Here is a 25,236-nt window from a genome sequence, read left to right as displayed (position 1 = left end):
TTTCTTGAAGGAGGATGCGACTGGAAAGAAACTCTTTTTTGTTTTCCAACCAAGCAATGCTCACATTTTTCTAATTTTGCACTTTCAAAATTTGACAACAATTTCTTCTTGGACATAACATTTAGTCCTTTCTCACTAATGTGGATAAGCCTCTTATGCCATAACGTTGAAGAGTTATGGCTCTCAACGACATTCACCATATCAACACAGGTAGAGGCCGTAGTTTAGTATTGACCACAACGCTTTTCCCCACGAGCCACAATCATGGAGCCCTTAGTGAGCTTCCACTTTCCAGCACCATTGGTACTAGCATATCCCTCATCATCCAAAACACCAACAGAGATCAAGTGCAAACGAACATCAGGTGCATGCTTTACATTGTTTAAAACTAGTTTAGTTCCAATACTAGTTTCCAAACAAATCGTTCCAATACCAGCCACCCTAGATACAGTCTCATTACCCAAACTCAAAGTTCCAAAGTCACCCTGAGTATAGGATGAGAAAAATTCCTTCCTTGATGTCACATGAGATGCGGCACCATTGTCCACAACCCAGCTTGACTCATCACAAGCAATATTTATAAGATCCGCATCAAGAACAGTAACAAGATCTTCTGTAGTGACGGTAGCCACATGATTGCCATCTTCTTTCTTTTCTTCCTTGTCTTTATTCTCCTTTTTCAAAATCCGGCAAAACTTCTTTGTGTGCCCTTTCTTCCCGTAATGATATCACTCAATATTTTTAAGTCTGCTTCTGGATTTGCTTCTATTATGTTCTCTATTTTGAGAACCCCGATTCTTGCTTCTCCCCCTAGAGTCAGTCACTAAGACATCTGATGAGGAGGAACCCTGAGATTTTCTTCCCATCTCTTCATTTAGAAGGCTGCTCTTGGCAAGATCCATAGATATCACACCATCTGGAGAAGAATTTGATAATGAAGTTCTAAGAATTTTCCAAGAATCTGGTAGGGAACCAAGTAAAAACAGGCCTTGAATTTCTTCATCAAATTTAATACCCATAGCAGATAACTGGTTCATGATCCTCTGAAAATTATTCAGATGATCTGTCATCGCGAAACCATCATGGTAATTTAAACCCAACATCTGCTTTATCAGAAATATCTTGTTGTTTCCAGTTTTTCGAGCATACAAACTTTCAAGGTGCTCCCATCGGGTTCGAGCATGTGTCTCCCCAGAAATATGGTTCAAAACATTATCGTCAACCCACTGTCTAATAAAGCCGCAAACCTGCCTGTGTAACAGATTCCACTCTTCATCTTATTTATTATCAGGATTTACAGTGGCGAATACAGGTTGATGAAAATTCTTGACAAAGAACAAATCTTCCATTTTGCCCTTCCAAATGGCATAGTTTGTGTCATTCAAAGTAACCATTCTACTAGTGTTGGCTTTCATCGTTTATCACAAATACAAATACTATTTATTATGAGACCAAAGTAATTCTTTTCTTATGTGGAAGTTCAGACTGGGCTGCAACCACAGAGCATACTCAGATAGAACCTTGGCTCTGATACCACTTGTTGGTAATAAACCCCGTAAAAATAGTATTCACGGTATTAGTGATAAACGCAGAACACTAAGTTATGGTTAAATCAGCAAGAATAGAAATGAAGCAATAATAACACCAAGATTTTACGTGGAAACCCTTCTGAATAAGGGAAAAAACCACGGCCAAGAAGAACAACTGAAATTACTATAGAGAGAAATTTTACACTGTATAGTAACGAGTAAAAATACTCCTAACACCACTACACCTTCAAAAGATATAAACACTCTTTTGCTTTTTCCACCCCATTACAATATCTCTCACACTCTATTTTTCTTCACAAACTATTTTCTTATAGTTTATGGAATACCTTGCTCTCTTTTTTCTCTCTTTGTTGGTGTGTTGAAATGAGTGTTAAAGCTCTCCTTTTATAGCCAAAACCTCACTCTCTAAAGCCTACAATATTTGACAATTTGCACACCCTTTTCACAATTTCAACAAGGTTGTTTACCAAACCAAACCAAGTCAATAAAATTGGCTACCAAATCATATAACTTCAACAAGATTGACTACCAAACTAAATCAAGTCAACAAAATTGACTACCAAATCATTGAGATGGACACCATATCAGTTGATACGCCGTAGTAATCGCTGCAAGAAAATTTCTTTGTTGTGCAGAAAATTTATCGCAGTTTACATAGTATGCTAAGGGATAGGGCATACCTGATATGATGTTGTGAAATAGATAAAGGCCAAAATAGAGTCAATATTTGGATCATATTAGTAACATAACCAGACAAATGGATTGGGCGTACACTGTGCTCGTAAGGGATTTTTCCATCCAAAGTTAAGAACGATGTTCGATTAATCAAATGACATGACGTCAAATACATTCCCCTAAAACTCTATAGGTAAATCACCTTTAAAATGCAAGGCCCGTGCTACATTCAATATGTGATGATGTTTTCTTTTCACTCTTCCATTCTAATGAGGATTTCTTGTACATGAAGTTTGATAATAACTCCGCACTCCAGAAAATATTTTTTTCATACGAGTAAGCTCTATTCCATTATCGGTCTTGAAATTTTAACTCTCTTATTGAATTGTCTCTCTATCATAGCAAACCATTTCGTCACAATTTGGCTACTTGACAAAGTTGTTCGGTAAAGTCCCCATAAATCAACAACAACAACAATAACAACTCAGTATAATTTCACAAGTGGGACCTGGGGAGGATAGTGTGTACGTAGACCTTACCCCTATCCTGAGATAGAGAGGCTATTTCCGATAGACCATCGGCATCCCTACCTCCAAGAACTCCCACGTTTCTTTTAGGGTGACTCGAACTCACAACCTCTTATTGGAAACGCTAGAAACTATAAAACTACTCAAAGGAAATTTTTCTCTCTTTTGTTTTGCCCGAGGACACACATCACAACTCTTACTCATAATGCTAAATTTTTTCTGAAAAGCTGCAACAAAAGTAAATTTAGTCTCTTGTAGAAAAGGATGTCCCATATGCTTGTACCAAAGATCCAACGAGTCAACACCACCTATTTTCAGAGCACACACCCTGACTTGTTCTAAAAATAGTAGAGTCCATCTCTTCGTTCACACACTCCAATCAACATCGAGGTGATACAATGTATAACACATAAAAGTTTAATGCGTAGGAAAATGAGTGATCCATCAATTGCAACATAGATATCAAATTGTATGTAAAGCCGGACACATAAAGAATATTTTTCAAAACCAAATTTCATACAAGTTTCGTTAAACCCTCGTTGGTGGCTACAACATTGCTTCCATCAAGCAAAGTAACAGGACATCTATATATTTTTCGCACATTATGCAATAATTTTAAACAACCTGTCATATGATTAGATGCCACGTGTCAATGATCCTTTATCATATTTCTTTTTGGTTCTAATGTGTTAATTTTTGAGGTTATGCCTCTTTTCCTCTCCCTAAATTGATCCTCTAACCTTTGAATCTTAGTGTTCAGTGGGCAATAAGGAAATATACAGATGAAAACGGAGAGACGCGACATAATTAAATGCTAAATTTAATAAGATAAAAAGTTGTAACATATTCCAAGAGGAAGATCATTATTGTTTTATGATATTTGTAAGTTCTATTAATAGACAGATATAATTTTTATAGATGAAAAATTTGTTTAAGTATTTGTCATATTTCTCCCTTTTATTTAGGAAAAATGCATAAGTGCCCCCTGACCTATACCCGGATTCCCAACTACACTTTTTCTTTGGGGGAATCCTATTACATCCCTAAACTTATTTTAAATGTAATTATTTGCACCCTAAAACTAGACAACCAAACTCTTGGCAAGTGGTGAGCTACACGCGCCCCCAAATGTATTTTTAGTACTTTTTTTTATTCTTTCTTCTTTTTTATCCTTTTTTCTTATTTCTTATTATTCTCATTTTTTTGGTTATTTCATTCTTTTTATTTTTGTTTCGGTCACCGACGGCATAAAATGGTGGTCGTCGGAATTTCACAAATACCATTTTTTTCCGGCGGAAGATTTTTATCCCGATCTAAGTGTGTTTTGTTTTATATATAAAATTTTTTCTTGAAAGTGTAATTTATGTGTGGGAGGAATAGTAAAAGAAATAAAAACGAATATAAGCTGAGAAAATTTTTTCCAGTTAAAATTTAAATATATCATTTTTTTCCGGCGTGGGAAGGTTTTCCGATGATGAATTTTTCCACAAATCTGAGTGTAAATGCTAATGAATAGATCTTTTTGAGAGTTTAATTTGTGCGTGAAATGAAAAATTGGAAGAAAAACGGTTAGACAAAGTTGCCGGTGAATGAGTATCCGCCGGAATTAGAGAAGAAACGAAAAAAAAAGTAAAATAAAAAAGACAAAGAAAAAGGAAAAGGAAAAGGAAAAAAAAGTAAGAAAAAATGGTAAAAAATGATCTGAAAATTGTTTTTTCTTGCTTCTCACTCTCCATTGGGAGAGTGAAATACACACACTTCGTCACGTCGGCGTTTAGGGTGCAAATAATTCCATTTAAAATAAATTTAGGGGGTAATAAGATTCCTGCAAAGAAAAAGTGTGTAATTGAAAATCCGGGTATAAGTCAGGGGGTACTTATGCATTTTTTCTTTTAATTATGGACTAATTTATAAAATGATCATTCGGTAATTTGTTGAGACCGTGCAAAGGCGGATAAATTATGTTGTGATTATTTCCTTCTTTGCTTAATCACCTCTACTTCCTTTATTAACCTCATACTTACACATAAGCACAGATCCCTTATTATCTTCTAACTCCTTATATAGAAGAATGAATAACTTAAAAAAGAAAAAGGATGACTGTATCAGATGATCATAAGAAATATTAAGAGAAAGGGAAAATAACAAAAAATCAGAGTATATCGCCAACAATGGTAACTTGCCTTCTTTTCTTTCACATGACAGTCTAAATATTCGTTTTTTTCCCACTGCAAAATAATACTACCAATATAGGGATAAAATTTGATAATGGAACCATTGATTTATTATGTACGAGTAGGGAAATCAAGTGAGTTACGATCAAGCAGATTCAATATTGGTGGAGCCACGGGGAGGCACTGGTGGATCACAATGGAATTACATGCTGAAAAGTCCCATTAAAGAAATATTGATTGCTCATGAAAATTGTATAGACTCCATCATCTTCAGAACAGTTACTGAACAAGGCACTACCATGGAGTCAACAAAGTTTGGAGGTGATGGAGGTCGAAGAGACAAGGTAAGTCCAAAATATTGTGGTCGACATATTTATTTCTCATGATTATCATGTTCTTCTCAAATTAAATTTGAGTCATGTCATAGCAATGAGCTTAAATTATGTAAAAAAATATTTATTAAGAGAATTAAACCAGTAATAGCAGATTATTCTTTTATCTTACAACCTTCAAGTTACCTTATCATGCTCATGATATGAAAAATCACGTTATAGGTCAACTTAATATGATAGTGTGGCAACATTTTGCATTTCAATTTCAGTGTACACAATGTAAAATCTATAGTTATATAAACATCTTTCAAGTCAAAGATATGAATGCACTAGTTACTTCATATTTAAGTTTGCCTCTTCCTTTGCATTGAGAGGATACAACTAAGTGTCCAAATTTGCTTTAGGTCACAGATTTCGAATCCTAATATGACATTCTTGCACTTTTATGAATTCTTGTCAAAGTTCCCAAGCTCTGCTACTTATTTAACCGATATGTGATTTGTAATATTCTTAGGTTGTTATAGAAGCAACTCCTTTGGAATATTTAACAGACATCAAGGGGACAATTGGACTTTTTTGTGGCCATAAGGTTATAAAATCTCTATGTTTTATAACAAATGCAAAGAATTATGGACCATTTGGGTGTGAGGATGGTGGAACCCCATTTTCACTTGTGATGAAAGAAGGTGTAGCTATTGTGGGATTTCACGGGCGTTGTGGAGCGTACCTTGATGCTATTGGTGTTTATTTGAAGAAACTTGATCCTCCCACTTCAGCAAACGAACATATGATTGAAGACATTGAAATCCGTGACGTATGTTATTATTCCTCCTTTTCTTAATCACCTCTACTTCACTTTCTTCACTTTATACTTCAGCAAACAAACCTATACTTCACTTTCTTCACTTTATACTTCAGCAAACAAACCTATGATTGAAGATATTGAAATCCATGACGTCCATATTACTTTTTCTCTTAATATCATGACTTGGACAAATTTGTTTCTTGTTTGTTTATTTTATTTCATTCTGATTAATTGTGACTTTATATTAAACTCGGAAAAAGCCTAAAAATGCCATTCAACTTCCAGAAAATGGTCTAGTCATGCCATCCGTTAAAAAAATGCTCATTTCATGCCACTGCCGTTACACATTTGGCCTATCCATGCCATTATTGACTAACGGCAGTGGCATGGACGGGCAAAATAAAAATTGAGCCGTTAGTCAATAATGGCATAGGGGAGCCATATGTGTAACGGCAGTGGCATGGAATGAACATTTTTGTAACGGATGACATGTATAGGCCTTTTCTGAAAGTTGAGTGGTATTTTTAGGCCTTTTCCCGTATTAAATTTAATTTCCTTCCGAGGAAAGTCCTGTCACATTCCAGAAACGACAACATTAAAGACTTTAAAGAACACTAGAAATTGGTCAAAAAAGCAAGAACTGCGTACTCTCTGTTGCAGCATTCTAAAGCCATATATCTCAGATTTTTCATCTTCAACATCAAGTAAAAAGGCTTGTCATTTGGTCTCTAATAAATCAAGAAAAGTGTGTTTAATTTTGGTACTCAGATTGGGAAATATTCTTCAAAAAACACTTACTACTTTTTAAGCATGGCTATATCTGCAAAAATGTTTTCTGCTATATATTCTTCTTTCTTCATTTTCTTTAAATTCTTACTTCTTTCTCCTGGTAAAGTTTTATGTGTTGTTTTATTCATCAGATCATGGAAAGAGGAAAACAAATTGAAGGAGAAAGAGAGAAAGGGGAATTAGCAAACAGTTTTGAGGTATGTCATAGTTATTTTGTGCTAGTAGTGTTGGTTTGAGGTGTCTATCCTACGAAGGTTAAGAATAACTATTTCTAATAAACTTTTCACCTAACTGTCTAAATCCATATAAAACGATTAATTTAAAGAACTAATTGAAGATACATAAATTATTAAAAAATTTATTAAATATATATGAGCTACATTATAATAAATATTTTTATGTATACAATATTTTTAAAATATACATATATAATCTCGTGTTGGTTTGGTTTCGATTTGAATTTTAAGTTAAAGTTTTATACTTTAGTACCACACAAGAGGGTGGGGTGATTTCTGTGATGTTCAATTTTTTCGCGTGCACAGATTATAGAAGGACATGGTTCTTCTATGTGTTTCTTACACGACGGTTGCAGAATAGTAAATGCAAAATGTATATATAGAACATAAGTAATCTACGTGAAAAACACTTTGCTCAAAAGGTGAAAAAATCACGACCTACTTTCCAGTAAGATTTTTTCCAATACTCCACTAAATCATTGAGCCAAAACAGAGTTTACAGAACTCTTGTAAACCTAAGGATTACCTCTAACCCTTTGTGGCAACCAGCCTCGGGTTGTTGCAACAACTTCAAGTTAACTCTAACTTGAACAATACGCTCAAAGTATCTAGTACAAGTGTTTCTAGAGAAAGCTGAAAGGTACAACTCAAAAGCCCTACTACAATTGAACTACAATAAAAGACAACCACTTGGAGCTGTTTCTTCTATCTAGTTCATGTAGCTTCTGGTTCGCAAAACTTGAATCACACAGGAATTGCTTGCAAAATACCTTGCTATTTTTCTCTCAACTCTTGTTTAATTTCAGCATTTGTGTGTCACCCGTAAAAGAGAACATCCCAGAATATATAGTGTTAGTAGAATAGGATTAACTAGAGTTCTAATTCTATACTCTTCCCTCGTGGAAGAGTTCTGGTTATCTTCAACTTGTAACTCCTTCCTTATCTAGGATAGAGTTCTCTTCAAGTAATGAGTCATGCTCCTTATCAATTGTGCAACCTTTTCGTTCAGGAGATATTACATATAACTACTTATGCTTGTCCTCTTTATGTGCATGCCTTGTCCTTGAATATGCCCGTATCCTGTGTACACTGTGTATGGATCTGGTTCACACATGTGTTCCTTTGTCAATCAACAAAAAAAATTTACTCACGCCAACAAATTTCCCTTTTTGATGACAACAAACTTTGTGCTTTTCATAAGCATGAAACCTATTTCAACTCACCTCAACATTGACACAATATTAGAACACTTTCTATTTTAAAGTCACAAATCATCAAGAACCGGGTTTATTACGTTATAAAGATCACAGTCCAAAGTAAAAAGCATAACATATCTTCCCCACTTTAGTATCATCAAAAAGTTGCATAATTATGTTAGATAACCTTATTTTAGCAAATCTTACTCATGGCCATTTAGGTTACCTCAAATGTAATCACAGAATCACGTATCATTATCAATGTAAGGATATTAGGCACTTGAAGAATACCTTCATTCTTCTCCTTTGCCTTTGCAAGCTTAGTCTTGAAAGCATCCCTCTCAATTTCTACTTTAGCCAGCTTCTTCTTCAGCCTCTCAATCTCAACATTCTTAGCCCCACTATCCTGCTACAAGGCTATCACTTTGATGTACACATGTGTCACGCCCCGAACATGGTCCTGGACGTAACACAACACTCGGTGCCTGACTATTCGTGATCGAGCGAATCAACTAGCTCGCTGAATCAACCTGCGATATGATAATATACTAAATGCGGGAGATAACTAACACATGCTGATATATTGGAAGTCTGAATGATATAAATCAATGTGTAAAACCACTAATACAAGTCTGAAACATATATGCAGTCAATATTGCTTAACATGAAAAGTATGTGACTCTGTCTAACGATTACTCTAGTATATGAAACCTCTAATGAAGTACTGAAAACACTAATTGTCTGAAAATACTAAAAACTGTAAGCTAATTATAATTCCCCGAAAGAACTGGGGATCACCAAACAACTGGTACGAGAGTCATAGCACTGTAAATCGTCAACCTATAACTCATTAGCTGCATCGTGAGATATATGCCCCGGGAAAAAAGGACGATAGTACATTTGAATTGCACTGGTATGTAAAGCAACTGAATGAATGAACTGCAAATAATGAAACTAAAACTGAGTTGATAACTAAGAATTGATCATTCATAACTGAAATGATCACTATTGAGACTGAAACTAAAATGATAACTGATACTTGAAATGATAACTGATAACTCATAACTGAAATAATAAGTAATAACCGATAACTGAAATGATATAACTGAACTGAACAAAGGAAGTAAGGATATGAATACTCCATCTTCTGAATGATGAACAACTTGTTTATCTAAATATTAAACTCTAGCCTCGGGCCAAATATATATATATATATATATATATATATATATATATATATATATATATATATATATATATATATATATATATATATATATGCACAAACTACAGCCTCAGGCACAAGTATACGTATACATATCTGTGCCTCAGGCCCATAATGCATAAAGCATAAACGGCGGTCTTAGGCCCAAATATGCATAAAGCATAAATTGCGGCCTCATGCCCAAATACATGTATTAAACATTCAGGGATTTAAAATCAGGAACTGAGAATCATACTGCAATACATGATACTGAAATAGTGAATCACACTAAGTTACATGATACTGGAATACTGAATCACATTGAGTTACATAATACTGGAATACTGAATAGGATTAGACTGAGACATGTATTCTTGAACTGATTATGAACACTAAAACTTCAATTGATTATGACATGTTGAGTAATCAATACTGAGACTCGGGGGAATCAAACCCAAATCTCTATATTGAATACGCACTGAGCTCACAACGTTCAGAATGAAAGTCATGAACGAGTTATGAAGCTAGAGAATAGAAGTTCTGCAACTATTCAAGGAAATAGGCTTAAATATATTTCGAGGCAATTAATAATGTTGTAAAAGAAACGTAGTGTAGGGAGAATCATTAACATTCCCAAACATAGAGAGTTAGCCGCATATACCTTGACTATGGTCCTTTAAGCATATCATAATGTTCGTCGCCTCTTTCAACAATAATCTATGTCAATATATATCAAGAGGAACCAATATTAGCACTAATGCTCATGTCTTAACCACTTAGGAATTTTATCAAACACCTTATGACGTAAAGCCTCAAAGCCCTTCGTAATTGGTCTTTTCATCACCAAGTTCTCATTTTACTACTTCTAGGTGATTCTATAATCCCAAATAGATGTAACTAACACCATTTCTTATAACCCAAATGTTTACAACAATCATGAGTCAAAAACCCAAAACCCTAGCATAGTTCATATGGTTCTATTTATAAAACCCATTTACTATTTTTCCAAAACTCATCAATTCATAGCTATAAATGGTTAGGGAGTTGAAACATTACCTCTTGATGTTCAACCATCTTAAATTCGAGTTCTAGGGTTTCTTTCTCAACAATGGTATCCCAATTAAATATATAATGATTTGAAGGACTTAACTATGTTAATAAGGTGTTGGGGAATTGACATCAACTTAGAATCAAAACTAGAATTTACCTTGGATAACTGAGGGACCTTGGGAAAGTTTGATTCTTGAGAGTTCTCCTTCCAGAGTAGGTTTTCATGTTTGGGGGTGTGAGGGATGAGTTATGGCCTTTAAATAGGAGAACATATCCCAAACTTGAAGAGGAACTAAACTTAACTCAGATAAGTAGCGCTGGCGCGAGGCACTATCAGGGGCGCCAAACTTACTATGCAAGGTGCCAAAACTATAGTGCCTTGCACTATTTGGGGTGATGAGGACGATATCGTGGACAATGCCTTGCTCTGTCTGTGGCGCTTAACTAACAGTGCCTTGCACTATCTGTGGAATTGAGGACGATGTCGTGGACAGTGCCTTGCACTGTCTGTGGCGCTGAACTTACAGTGCCTTGCACTGTCTGTGGCACTGAGGACGTACCTCCCATAAACTTAGTCGATTCTATGAAATTTTATGCACCTCACTCTCGGTATTGATTGTAAAACAATTGTTTCCATCCATACTCATCGCGATGGGGCTTCATATGTCTAAAAGATCACATTAATACTCATTTCACGCATCCACAACTAATCCGGATTTACGGTGTGTTACAACAGGCACCCTTTTGGATGAGCCAAGTTGTCATGACCCAAAATCCAACTAGCTCTGATGGTACCTAACTCAACCCTCTAGGTAAGCCAATTAATAACTATCTAATTCTAATGAAATTAATAAAAACTATCAAATAGAGAATTTAACAAATTCTTATACATTTTTCCAGAACTGGTAGTATAAATCATGAACTTCTAAGAATAGAGTTTACAAATCTGGTATGAAGTAAATACAACATCTGTTTGAAAAATACATAAAGAGAGATTTATGAATCTTAAGGCTATCATGAACAAGAGGCAGTTACAACAAGACCACAAATACATTTTCAAATCCATCTCCAACCGAATACAGCAACATCAACAGCCATCATCTGCACGCAAGGTACAAAAGTGTAATATGAGTACAACCCACCCCATGTATTCAATAAGTAACAAACATAATCTTAGGTTGAAAGTAGTGACGAGTTGGAAGAAAGGTCGGGCCCAACATACAATAACCAACAACTCAAAGCAAGTAATAAAAGAAGTAACTCAGAGATACAATACTCAGCTTTTTCATAGTTTCCCGAAAAATAGTTCTGCTTTTCAAGTATGTCAGTGAAAACCCAAATCCTTTACCGAATTGTCTAAAATATGAATAAGTTTGAAAATTATAAAAGCTTTCCCACAATAAATAAGATATTTCATTTTGTTTCCAAATAGCAAATGTGAAATACCTTTCTATATATACCCATATTTAAATATGTGTGAGAAGTCATGAATGACGTGATATCATACAACATGAGAAAAATGCATCTCTACGCATGTATGTCATGTGTGCATGTCAATGCCATGTATCTCAGAGATGAACTCATGTACTCACACTCTCAGAGTACTCAATCTCAGTGTCTCACCCTTTCTACTCATCATGCTCTATCACTCAGTATTGTATATGGCCAATCCGGCCTAGGGAAGATCCATCCCAAAATATATACATCAACTGACTAGTAGTCGCTCAGTACTGAGTAGGGCATAATCCAGCCCGTATGGAAGATCCATCCATAGGTATACAAATTCTTCGGATAAGATCCATGTCCAAGGAAGATTCATCCCCAATATAATTAACCGCGCTCACTGGGAATGTGTGCAGACTCCGAAATGACTCCTTCAACGCAAAGCTATCATAAATCAGTATTGTGGTATGCAGCTCGATTTCATATATGTGATCAATATAACATGTTGCGGTGTGTATCCCAATCCCATAATATCACTCACATTCATTCTTTCGGCCTCGCTCAGTCATTAATCTCTCCAGTCTCTATGGCTCGTAATGCCATAAAACTAGCCCAAAATGAGGATATGATATACCAATAAATGGTAATAGAGACTGGAATATGATATGCATATGAATCCATATGACTGAGTATATAATGCAATGAAAGCAGATAACTCAACAGCATAAATGACCTCAGCGGTCCCAATAGCATAATCATGTAGCCTAGACATGGTTTCTAACATGGGTCATAGCTCAATAGATCAAGTAGGTAAAATTTTTATAGTTACTGGTAACATCGGGCAGCTACACTGTACCACAGAAATAATGGAGTCACAATTCACACAGCGCACACCCACACGCCCATCGCCTAGTATGTGCGTCACCTTAACACTAATCACATACACATGTAATTTGGGGTTTAATACCTTCATCAGTAAGTTTAGAAGAGTTACTTACCTAAAATTGTGAAATACTTTATTCCAATAAGCCTTTTTCTCGTGAATTGGCCTCCAAACGACTCATATCCTATCACAATTAATTTGATTCAGTCAATACAAGTTATATGAATTAATTGCATATGAAAATTGCTGGTAAGGCCCACATCTCTGAACCTGACAAAAGTTATGAATATGAATGTCCATCCAACTACGAATCCAACCATACAAATTTCACCAAATTTCGACATCAACTCGACCCTCAAATCTTAAATTAAAGTCTTTGAAGATTTCTACCATTTCTAACCCAACCTTTACCCATTTGAATTTAATAATCTTCCCACAATCTTATTTGGTACATGTATGCAAAATTAATACTCTTACACACAAGAATCACACTCCTAAATAACCATCTTCTACCCAAATCCGAAATTAAAAATTAGGGTATGGAAACTTACCTCTTTGATGATGAACTTGAGGAATTTCTTGTTGGAGGCTTGGACAAGATTTTGATGAACAAAGTTCTTGGGTTTCTTCCTTTCTCTAGAATTGCTCACCACTCTCTCTCAAACATCAAAAACTCCCAAAAAATAAACCATAAACGAGTAAAATTAAATGGGGGTCAGGTAAAAAAAACCAGATTTGCACTGTCGCACTGCGTGAGGCGCCGCGGTAGTGAAAAATGTGTATGATAAATGTTTTTCAGAGTGTTCTGGAAATTCTCACATGCACACCTCTTGCGGCACCATGATAGTGTAAATTTCTGCGATCCTTCAGTAATAATATCGTCATAACATCTTCTAGAGAGTCCAAATGAAAAATGTTTTGAAGCATTAGAAACTAGACTCGAAGATCTTTTATTTGATAGATGGTGCATTACATAACTCTTTACATATATGAAGATATGCCCGTCGAAAGTTTGATCTTGTGCGTACTCATTTGGAACTTTAGTCTATCATGTAATTCTCTAATTTGACTTAGTGACTCTCCTTAGACCCCAAATTACTTACGGAAAAAGTCTAAAAATACCACTCAACTTTCAGAAATGGTTTATCCATGCCATCCATTAAAAAATTGCTATTTCCATGCCACTGCCATTAAACAAATGGATCATTCATGCCATTATTGACTAACAGCTCAATTTTTATTTGGCCTATCCATGCCACTTCCGTTAGTTAATAATGGCGTGGATGAGCCATTTCTTTAACGACAGTGGCATGAAATGAGCATTTTTTTAACGGATGGCATGGATAGACCATTTCTGAAAGTTGAGTGGCATTTTTAGGCCTTTTCCGAATTACTTACAATATGTCTCATGTACTTATTATCATACCCAATTGACATCCATAATATTAATACTCCTCATCTGCACACAAAATAATATATTTAGCGCACATCAACTTTCTTAATAGCTCTTAAGTACTTTGAAATTTTCCGAAGTCTTACATTCTCCCCTACTTAGGATCATTCGCTCTCGAACGAGAAGTAGAGTCCTCCCCTAAACACATAACATAACTATCTCTTATTTCGCACATCTCAATCTCCCGAATTTTTACTATCTCCCAAAATTTTCAGAAATTTCGGCAGAGTCTTATTTTTAATTGTGCCTATCTACTTGCCAGAGAATCACAAAAACCATACTAACAACATATCCACAATTAGACAAAGCATCACAATGCATATTAACAACACTAATTGCAATATTACAAGCATTATATTATCAAAATTGATACCTTGACATGAGTTGCTATAATCATAACAAATATAAAATATCTTCCGAGTTATAGTTTTTGGAATATAAAACCAAGTGAGAATATTTTCTTTTTGTAACACTTTTGTCCTTAGTCGAAAAGGGCTCCTCGACTCACAAACTTCGATATAACACATTCACGGAGGCAATCTCAACTCCTAGACTTATCTAACAAGGATGACAATTAAGTACCTCTCATAGGCCAATTATCCATTAACTTTACCTTCAGTAGTTTTCACCGGAATGATACATAAAAGATTTCCAACTACCTTCATTAGACATAGACACATAAAAACACAGAATACATGGAGGACAAAAATAAGGAGATATCATACTCATAGTTTAGCATATTCCCTTCAGGATTTCATAAAGCCTGATACAACTACACATACTTTACCCTTATTAAAAATTCACATAACATCCTCATGGAGAAAATATTGAGAATAACCCATTCTCTTTCTTCAACTCTAAATCTCTACGCCGAACACCCGAACTAAACCTTTGGCGACCTCCAACAATTACTCTTAGATATTCTAGTATAAAAAGGACCATAATCCTATATAAAATCATACAACATACTACATAACTCACATACTCACACCACCATTCCCGATCACAGTAACTACACAAAACCAACCAAGTACTAGTATTAAACTCCACATAACCGCATTCCAAAACCTTCATACACTACCGGTATTATTCTCCCACATATACAATAATCAAATTTGATAGTGCCCATTCTAGGTCCAAATGACCTTATATCACCAACACAACTATTTTAACTATTCCAGTGTAATTCCGCCCTTCCGACACAGAACATTATTTAAAACCAACTCATCAAATCCTATGAGAAGGCTATCTGTGTGTGCATGCACACAATATTTTTCAAATTGCCTGATAAGGGAATATCATAGCATGCAAAGGAAGAAAACAATTAATTCAATAAACGAGCGAGGAATCGCAAATCCCGCACGCTACACAGACAACTCATATGCTAACAATGGTACATGTATGGACAACTCACATGCCAATAATGTCAATATATTTGCATAGACAACTCGCATGCTAATAATAGAAGCCGCACGGATAAATCACATGCCAATAATATAATCTGCCAAATATAGTCTCAGGCCTCCAGTCCAAACATATCATATGGGAACATTTAAACATGTATACATGTATATGATGAGTGAGATAAGACTTTTATGTTCTTCGACTGGTATAAGTGACATGCTAAAGTGTAAGCATGTAAAAAGTGTGCTATCGTAGCTCAAATCGAAAATCATTCATCACTGAGGCATTTATCAAGTTCGTTCATGGATGTTAACCCCTATTTAGCCTCAAACACAACTCAAATAGCCCACACAATGTTACAATTATGAGAAAAATAATAGCTTAATGCTTAAAAGTCAATTTCAGGCTTATTATAGCCTAAACACAATCTGATATGGATAAATATCCCTCTAAAAGTCCTCAATGACTTAAACATAACACGTACTATTATCTATTTAACTTGGACATACCTTCATAGTCTATAGCCCCGAAATGATTTGCTTCTGAGAACTCCAATCCTTAAATTCATAGAATACATGAGCCACCGTAACTGATCCCAACTCCAACATTCGAATGACTAAAACATCCTTAATGCATGATTATCCTATTAGGAATATTCCATAATTCTTCCGTGCCACATAACAATAATTTGAAATCGGCATCCTATCAACCAGGTGAGTACAACAATACCAATGAATATATGTAAGTCAGAACACAATGCGCCTTCTGAAATGCACACCATTCTCGGTAATTACCGAGCAGTTATAACATTAATCTAAATATCTGAAGCAGACCATGTTATCCATATTTCATGACCTTCGCTCAAAACAGAACTAATACCTTGTACATGCAATTCTCAATCCCACATGACACACCACCTCTATTAGACCACCATATAAAAAGTACGAGAATTTCATATAAACTCTGAGTCACCTGTAGAATACATACTTGATTAGTTAGAAATATTGCACATGCTCTCTTCCAAGATGAAATCATAATACATAACACGTTCCTCACACCGATAGAAAACGTTCGGCTCAAACCATGGTAATAACCATCAAGAACACTTTGAAATCTGTTTGCACATAACCAAGCTATCAAAACTGAATTCCTCTAACTCAACCAAGACACGTAGGTTACCAAACCCAAGAATATTGCCACCAAAACATCTGTAGAGCATCACTGCATCATAATTACCAGCATAAATATCTCAACTGAGACACCCACTCTCAAAAGACCTTATGTGGACGTAACTGTTCTTTTACCTGTCTTATATTGGAATGTAGAATCCATAGTCATACTGAATTACTGCGAGTCCCAACATCATCAAATGCAAGCCCCAGAATCTATCCATACACAATCCCAAAATTTATATTTCAATTGCTACATATAATCATCGGACCCATTAGAACCTTCTCAAGAGTCACCCACTCTGCTTAATTCTAATTTGTGCTGGCCAAACGGGCAGAACGATATGTGCCCCATTAATATACAAACAAGTAACCTTGCTTTAACACTACCGATCAAATTGATTCTTCATGCTCACTACATTATTCACAAAAAATCTTAATCATTGCATGATTTTTCATATTTTCATAAGTGCATTATGTCTCGTACTATGGAAATTTCCCTACTTGAGTCATCCTCGATCTCAGCCCATGTGTCACGACCACAGTTTTCCCTCCGTAAACTATCATGACGGCACCTATTCTCTACGACTAGGTAAGCCTAACAATGCGGAAAATAACTAAACTTGCGAAATAACTAGTCAAAAGCCATAAATAACTAAAGGAAACAATATTTAAATGTCGTTGGGCATATACACACAACTTCTTAATAATTTGATACACTATCCCAGAACCCGAAAACTCACGGATCCACAAGCTGAGATAAACACTACATAGCTCTAATCTCCAGAATGTCTAATAGGAACAGAAAGTACAGAAGGGCTAAATACTAAGTGCAGGAATAGAAAGAGACTTCTCGGTCTGTGGATGTGGCAGATGTACCTTGAAGTCTCTAGAGTAGTTGCATCCTCCAAGATGATAGACCTGAGTAGGGGTACCTGGATCTGCACATGAAAAACATGCACAGAAGAGGCATGAGTACACCACAACGGTACTTAGTAAGTGGCAAGCCTAACCTCGTTTGGGTACTGAGGTTAAATACAATACAAGGGTTAACAGTGTGAAATAAAACAGTATAAATAAGTGCAACAATAATAAATGACATAGAATTGACAAAACAACCACAACTAGAACAGAGACAAAACAAGCCACGGAAAGAAATACAGTTCAACACGTAGATAACAATCGGGGCACCTTCCAAGATACCGTCCTGTAGTGCCAATTACAACTATCCAATGGATCTCCCAGGATACCATCCCGTAGTCCGTCGTATATATATGTCCGAAGGATCTCCCGGGATCTACCGGAATCCCGTTTCGTAGTCCCAAAAGTAAATAGCTAGTACTGGGGAAATCTACCGGGTGTATTCCCGTAGTTCCACATAACTGCAGGGGGATCTACCGGGAATCTAACCGATAGTCCCAAAGTAATTGTGCAGGGGGATCTACTGGGAATGTAACCCGTAGTCCCAAAGTAAACAGACAAGGGGGGAGCTACCGGAATCCCACATCCGTAGTCCCAAAATAAATATACAACAGCAGCAGGAAGATATATAGAAATGGCACAAATTTCATATTAAGGCAATAAGTGATTCTAGCCTAGCATGCTGCACAGAATTCAAGTAAGGCAGGTTGAATCAAATAAAGCAATTAAATCACTTAGACATACTTTCCTAAGCTAACAACAGGCTTAATAGTGCAAGAAATAGAAACAGGAAAGGAAACATACTAGTAATTACTTAAAGAAAACCGGATTTCCAACAATTAGCACAAGTAAGCACTTGTCACCTCACGTACAAGACATTTCAATTACCAAATATACCAATCCTAAGGGGAAAGTCCCCACACAAGGTTAGACAAGCCACTTACCTCGATGCCACGAACTCGATTCATGATTCAACTATAGCTTTACCCCTTGATTCCACCACCAATTCGTTCGTATCTAGTCACACGTTACTTAATTACATCAATAAACGCTAAATGAATCAACCACAATGCATGAAAATGGGTTTTCTAAAGTTTTACCCAAAAAGTCAAAAATCGCCCCCAGACCCACATGGTCAAAACCCGAGGTTCGAACCAAAACCCGATTATCCGTTCCCCCACGAACCCAAATATATAATTTGTTTTGAAATCGGAGCTCAAATCAAGGTCAAAATTCTCAATTTTTGAAAAACCTAGGTTCTACCCAAAACACCCAATTTTCCCCGTAAAAATCAATTATTTTAAGTTGAAATTATGTTAAAAGATGTTAATGATTGAAGAAAACTAGTTAAAAATCACTTACAATTGATTTTGAAGAATAGTTGTTCTTGGAAAATCGCCCAAAGGAGTTTGTGTTTTGAAAAGATGTGAAAAATGGGTTTAAAATCGTCTAAGTATAAAGTTGCAGGTTGCAGGTATGGGAATTGCGAACAGGGGTTTGGAATTGCGAACCCCGACCTCTGCTAACTTGGTAATTGTGAAACAGGGTTCGTAAAAGCGAACCCTTCAGGAAAGCTGGACCTTCGCATTTGCGAACAGTTTGTCGCATTTGCAACTTGGGAATTGCGAAGACAGGGTCGCATTTGTGACCCAAGGTTGAACAGGGGAATTTTGCATTTGCGATCAAAGTATCGCATTTGCGAGCAAGACGGGCCTGGGCTGGTTTCGCATTTGCGATCCAGCCTTCACATTTGTGAGCTCGCATTTGCAAGTGCGAAGCCTGCAAGCCTGGGCACACTAGCTAAAATCTGCAACTGTCTAAGTCTAAAAATCCACCCCGTGGCCTATCCAAAACTCACCCGAGCACTCGAGGCTCCAAACCAAATATACACACGACCTCAAAAACATATCACAGACTTATTCGTGTAATCAAATCACCAAAATAATATCATCAACATCAAATTAAATCTCAAAATCAATGAATTCCTCAAAACTTCTTTAAACATCAAATTTTGCATTTACAGTCCGAATCACATCAAACGAATTTCGTTTCTTACCAAACATCACAGAATTATCTTAAATCATATATAAGACATGCACCGGGCACCAGAACCAAAATACGGGCCCGATACCAACACGTTCTAATCAAAATCCATTTCCAAACCTTATGAACAATTTCAGAAAATAATTTTCTTCAAAAATTCATTTCTCGGGCTTGGGACCTAGGAATTCGATTCCGGGCACACGCCCAAGTCCCATATTTTTCGACGGACCCTATGGGACCGTCAAATCATGGGTCCCGGTCCTTTTACCCAAAACATTGACCGAAGTCAAATTAATTCATTTTATAGTCAAAATTTATCATTTTCACAGATTTTCAAATTTAGGCTTTCCGGCTATGCGCCCGGATTGCGCACCCAAATTGAGGTGATGCTAAAAGAGGTTTTAACGCCTCAAAATGCAGAATTTATTTTGAAAACAAGTGACGACCTTTTGGGTCATCACACCATGCAGTCATGACTGCTCCACAAGTATGTCTCGGACCAAAACCTAAATATAACCTATAACCATAAAATCAATTTTTTCAATAGCATTCTCCCCTAATAGCTGAAAGCCATAGATCAAAATATTTAATAATTTACAATACCCATATTCAATAACTGCCATAACACTGTAGTGCAATTTAACTAAATTCTTCACAAGCTCATGCAATAAAAACCCTGTAGTACTTCAATTCATTTTCTAAGATCGTCTTCATTCTTGTGATAGCCAAGTCAACTTTCTCAACTAATTTAAATTCAAATCTTGACACAATTTAATTTGTCCCACAATTTAACCACGTGATAGATGATTCAAAACACTCATAACTCAAGACTATACATCAAATCAAATCTCAAGCAAACTCATTTCATCACAATCAAACCATCTCAACACATCCCGTTGTTGCCACATACTCGTCATATAGCCATTCGACCGCTCATCGAGGCATATATTTTAACTCATAAGGACACTATCAGGCACATAAGTCCAATGCACAAGTTTTCACAACTCAAACTACCGAGCCTAAGTTGCGGTCTACACCTGGCCCCAAGTCATCCAGACTAGCCCAACACAAAAACATAGAAAACACATCTCGTACCTCGTTTATAGAACCACACACTATCGATGCACAACTAAAACCAAGTGTTCACATACGCATATGAGTGAGTGGAAGAAATTCAAAGAGGTACGCTTCAAGATGAATCAATGTCGCACAATAGGGAAAGAAGGATGGAACGTTTTATCCTAAATGTCCTGTAGCCTCTCGAAGATAATTATGGACATCATCATACCGATTTGCAAGACTCTACTAGACACTTGGTCATGACTCGTGAGACCTATATACCCTAGGGCTTTGATACCAGTGCGACCAAAAATCCAACTAGTTGTGATGTAACCTAACCCAACCTGATAGGTAAGCCAATCAACAACTATTCAATTCTAATGAAATTAATAAAAATAATCGAATAGAGAAGTTAACTAAATCATATACTTCCCAAGAACTGGTGTTACAAATCATTAGCTTTTGACAATAGAGTTTACAAAGCTGGTATGAAGTAAATAAAACATCTGTTTGAAAAGTACATAAATAGAGTTTTATGAAACTCAGGCTACCATTAATAAGAGGCAGCTACAATCGAAATACATGTATATCTTCAAAAGCTCTCATTGAACACAACAACATCAGTATCCATCATCTGCAAGCAAGGTGCAGAAGTATAGTATGAGTACAATCGACCCCATGTACTCAATAGGTAACAAACCTAACCTTAGGTTGAAATAGTGATGAGCTGAAACAAAGGTCAGGCTCAAGATTCGATAGCCAACAACAATTCATAACAATGCAAAGCAAGTAATAAAAGAAGTAACTCAGAGATAAAATACTCATCTTTTTCATAGTTTCCCAAAAAATATTTCCGTTTTTCAAGTATGTTAGTGAAAACCCAAATCCTTTTCTAAAATCGTCGAAACTATGAAAAAGTTAGAAAACTATGAATTTTTTTCTAAAAAATCCTTCCCACAATAAATAAAATGTTTCATTTTCTTTCCAAATAGCAAATATGAAATACCTTTCTATTGCCATATATCAATATGTGTGACAAGTGATGAATGATGTGATATCGTACAACAAGAGAAAAAATGCATCTATATGCATGGATGTCATGTTTTCATGTCAATGTCATATATCTCATAGATGAACTCATATACTCACACTCTCAGAGTACTCAATCTCATTGTCTCACACTTTCTGCACATCATGCTCAATCACTCAGCGTTGTATATGGCCAATCCGGCCTAGGGAAGATCCATCCCGGAATATATATATATATATATATATATATATATATATATATATATATATATATATATATATATATATATATCAACTGAATAATAGTCGCTTAGTACTTAGTAGGGCCCAATTTAACCTGTGGGGAAGATCCATCCCAGGTGTATAAATACTTCTGACAAGATCCATGTCCAGGGAAGATCCATCCCCCAATATAATTAACCGTGCTCACTAGGTATGTGTGCAGACTCCAAAGGGACTCCTTCAGCCCAAAACTATCATAAATTAGTATAATTGTTGCGGCATGCAGCCTGCTCCCATATATGTAATCAATATAACATGATGTGGCGTGTAGCCTGATCCCATAATATCACTCACAATCATTCCCTCGGCCTCATTCAGCCATCAATCTCTCCAGTCTCTCTGGCTCATAATGGCATGAAACTAGCCCAATATGAGGATATGATATGCCAATGAATGGTAATAGAGACTGAGATATGATATGCATATGAATGCGTATGACTGAGTATATAACGTAATGAAAGAAGATAACTCAACACCAGAAATAACCTCAGTGGGTCCCAACAGAATAAGTATGTATTCTAGATATGGTTTCTAACATGGTTCACAACTCAGTAGTTCAAGTAGGAAGAAATTTTGTGGTTACACATAAGATGATCAGACACTACACAGTACCACAGGAATAACATAGTCACAATTCACATGGTGCACGCCCACACGCCCGTCACCTAGCATGTGCATCACTTCAACAAAAATCACCTAACACGTAATTCGGGGGTTCACACCCTCAACACTAAGTTTAGAAGAGTTACTTATCTCAAAACATAATACTATTTATTCCAATAAGCCATTTTCATGCAAATCAGCCTCTGAACGACTAGTATCTAATCAAAATTAGTTTGATTCAGTCAATACAAATTATAAAAATTAATTCCATATGAAACGTTTCCCAACAAAATCCGAAATTACACCCAAATATTATCAGTGGGGCCCATATCTTGGCACCCGACAAAGTTATGGAAAACGAATGCCTATCCTACCACGAATCCAATCATACAAATTTCACCAAATTCCGATATCAACTCATCCCTCGAATCTTCAGTTAAAGTCTTTGAAGATTTCTACCATTTTCACCCAACCTTTACCTATTTGAATTCAAAAATCTTCCCTTAACCTTATTGGTACACGTATGTAAATTTAATACTCTTACACCCAATAATTACACTCCCAATTAACCATCTTCCACCCAAATATGAAATTAAAAACTAATGTATGGAAACTTACCTTTTTGAAGAACTTGAGGGATTTCTTGTTGGATTTCAAGGCTTGGACAAGATTTTGATGAATAAATCTTTGAGTTTCTTCCTCTATCTAGAATTGTTCTCCCCTCTATCTAATACATCAGAAACTCTTAAACAATGAGCCCCAAACGAGTTAAATGAAATGGGGGTCGGGTTAAAAAAATCCAGATTTGCACTACTGTGCCACGTGGTGTGGCGCGGTAGTAAAAAATGTATCTGGAAAACATTTTTTGAAGTATTCTCGAAATTTCCACAGGCGCACCGCATAGGACGCCACAGTAGTGTACGTTTCTACTAGCATTTGGTAATTTGGTCATAACATTTTGCAGGAGTGTCCAAATGACAAACCATTTGAAGCGTTAGAAACTAGACTCGAAAACATTTTTAAAACATCTCATCTGATATATTGTGCATCACATAACTTCTTACATATATGTAGATATGCCTGTCCAAAGTTTGGCCTTGTGGGTGCTCATTTGGAACTTTAGTCTATCATGTAATTTTCCAACTTGACTTAGACTTAGGCCTCTATTTAGACCCCAAATCACATATAATATGCCTCGTACACTTATTATCATATCTAATTGATATCCATAATATTAATAGTCCTCGTCTGCACAAAAAATAATATAATTAGCGCACATCAACTTTCTTAATAACTCTTAACTACTTTGAAACTTTTTGGGGTGTTACACAGGTTCTTTGGGAACATCATGGACTTCATAGTCATATGAAGTCAAGGTGTTGGCTCTAAAGTAATTTTTGCTTGTGCTAACATTCCATTTCTTGAGGGGAACCTTGAAGTGAGCAAGCACAACTGTGAGAATGAACACATAGGGTATGGCATAAGTTTTGTTTCCAGTGAGTATGGAATAAGTTTTAGCTTCTTGTAATTATTGTACCCTTCAGTAGGTACTCTTAGAATTTCTCCCAATTCCTTGGCATCAAAGCTCACAGTCACCCCGTTCACTACACTGGTTACCCTGTCACTCTTGATCTCACAATTAACCATGAACTTCACAATTTCTTCTTAAGCTAGTTTTCCTTCCATCTAAAGGACCATATCCTTCCATCCATGAAATTCTAGCTTCTCTAGTAGGATCACCATTCCGTCCTCCTCCATGTCCTTGAGGAGTCAACCCTTGAAAATTATTGTTTTTCCAAACTTTCCCATTTCTTCTTCACTATCTTCTTTCACTACTTTCACATTCCTTGTTTTCCTGGAAGACCTAGTTCTTTTTGCCAATGTAGTAGGCTCTATATTAGCAATTTTGAAGGGGTCTTCTTTTTAGAAGTTATTATTTACTTCACTTTTGGACTCACAACCTTCATCTCATCTACCTCGTCTTCATCGTGAAGGACAAGGTCCATCTCCTCAATCTCAATTTCTTCAACCGATTCACTCACTTTCTTCTTTACATTTATAACAACTTTTCTTTTACTCTCTTCTAGGGCCTTTTCAAGTTCAGCCTCACTCTGCTTCCTCTAACTCCTTGTAACTCTTCCTCTTGTAGGAGGAGTCTCCACAGGTATAGAAGAGGCAGTCTTTCTCTTCTTATATGCCCTAACAATTCCAGGGATTTAAACTCCCGAAATTTTCTTCTTATTTGGATTGTAGCTATCAGACACCCTTTTTAGTAAATTTTTGAGGGTTCCTTCACATATAGAACAAGTTCTTGGAACCTCTTCCTCAACTTAACAATCCCCGAAGTTGCAAATGCATCTCCAGATGAACTACCTCCTTCTTCTCTCCAACTTTCTTCCTCATCAACAA

At 36.1% G+C, this 25,236-nt stretch overlaps 1 protein-coding gene across 2 annotated transcripts in view; it reads left to right on the top strand.

Annotated features, from left to right (window-relative positions):
* LOC107773460 (uncharacterized) overlaps positions 1 to 25,236 on the top strand; it is a 73,831-nt gene that overhangs the window by 20,511 nt on the left and 28,084 nt on the right. For both annotated transcript variants that reach the window (XM_075249149.1, XM_075249150.1), the window contains exons 3-5: positions 5,052 to 5,270; positions 5,773 to 6,072; positions 6,984 to 7,049. In XM_075249149.1, coding sequence (XP_075105250.1) covers positions 5,052 to 5,270; positions 5,773 to 6,072; positions 6,984 to 7,049 — 585 coding nt within the window. The remainder of the gene's footprint in view (positions 1 to 5,051; positions 5,271 to 5,772; positions 6,073 to 6,983; positions 7,050 to 25,236) is intronic.

The sequence above is a fragment of the Nicotiana tabacum genome, chromosome 3, assembly GCF_000715075.1.
Source record: "Nicotiana tabacum cultivar K326 chromosome 3, ASM71507v2, whole genome shotgun sequence".
NCBI lineage: Eukaryota > Viridiplantae > Streptophyta > Magnoliopsida > Solanales > Solanaceae > Nicotiana > Nicotiana tabacum.
This window is presented reverse-complemented; position numbering and strand designations above follow the sequence as displayed.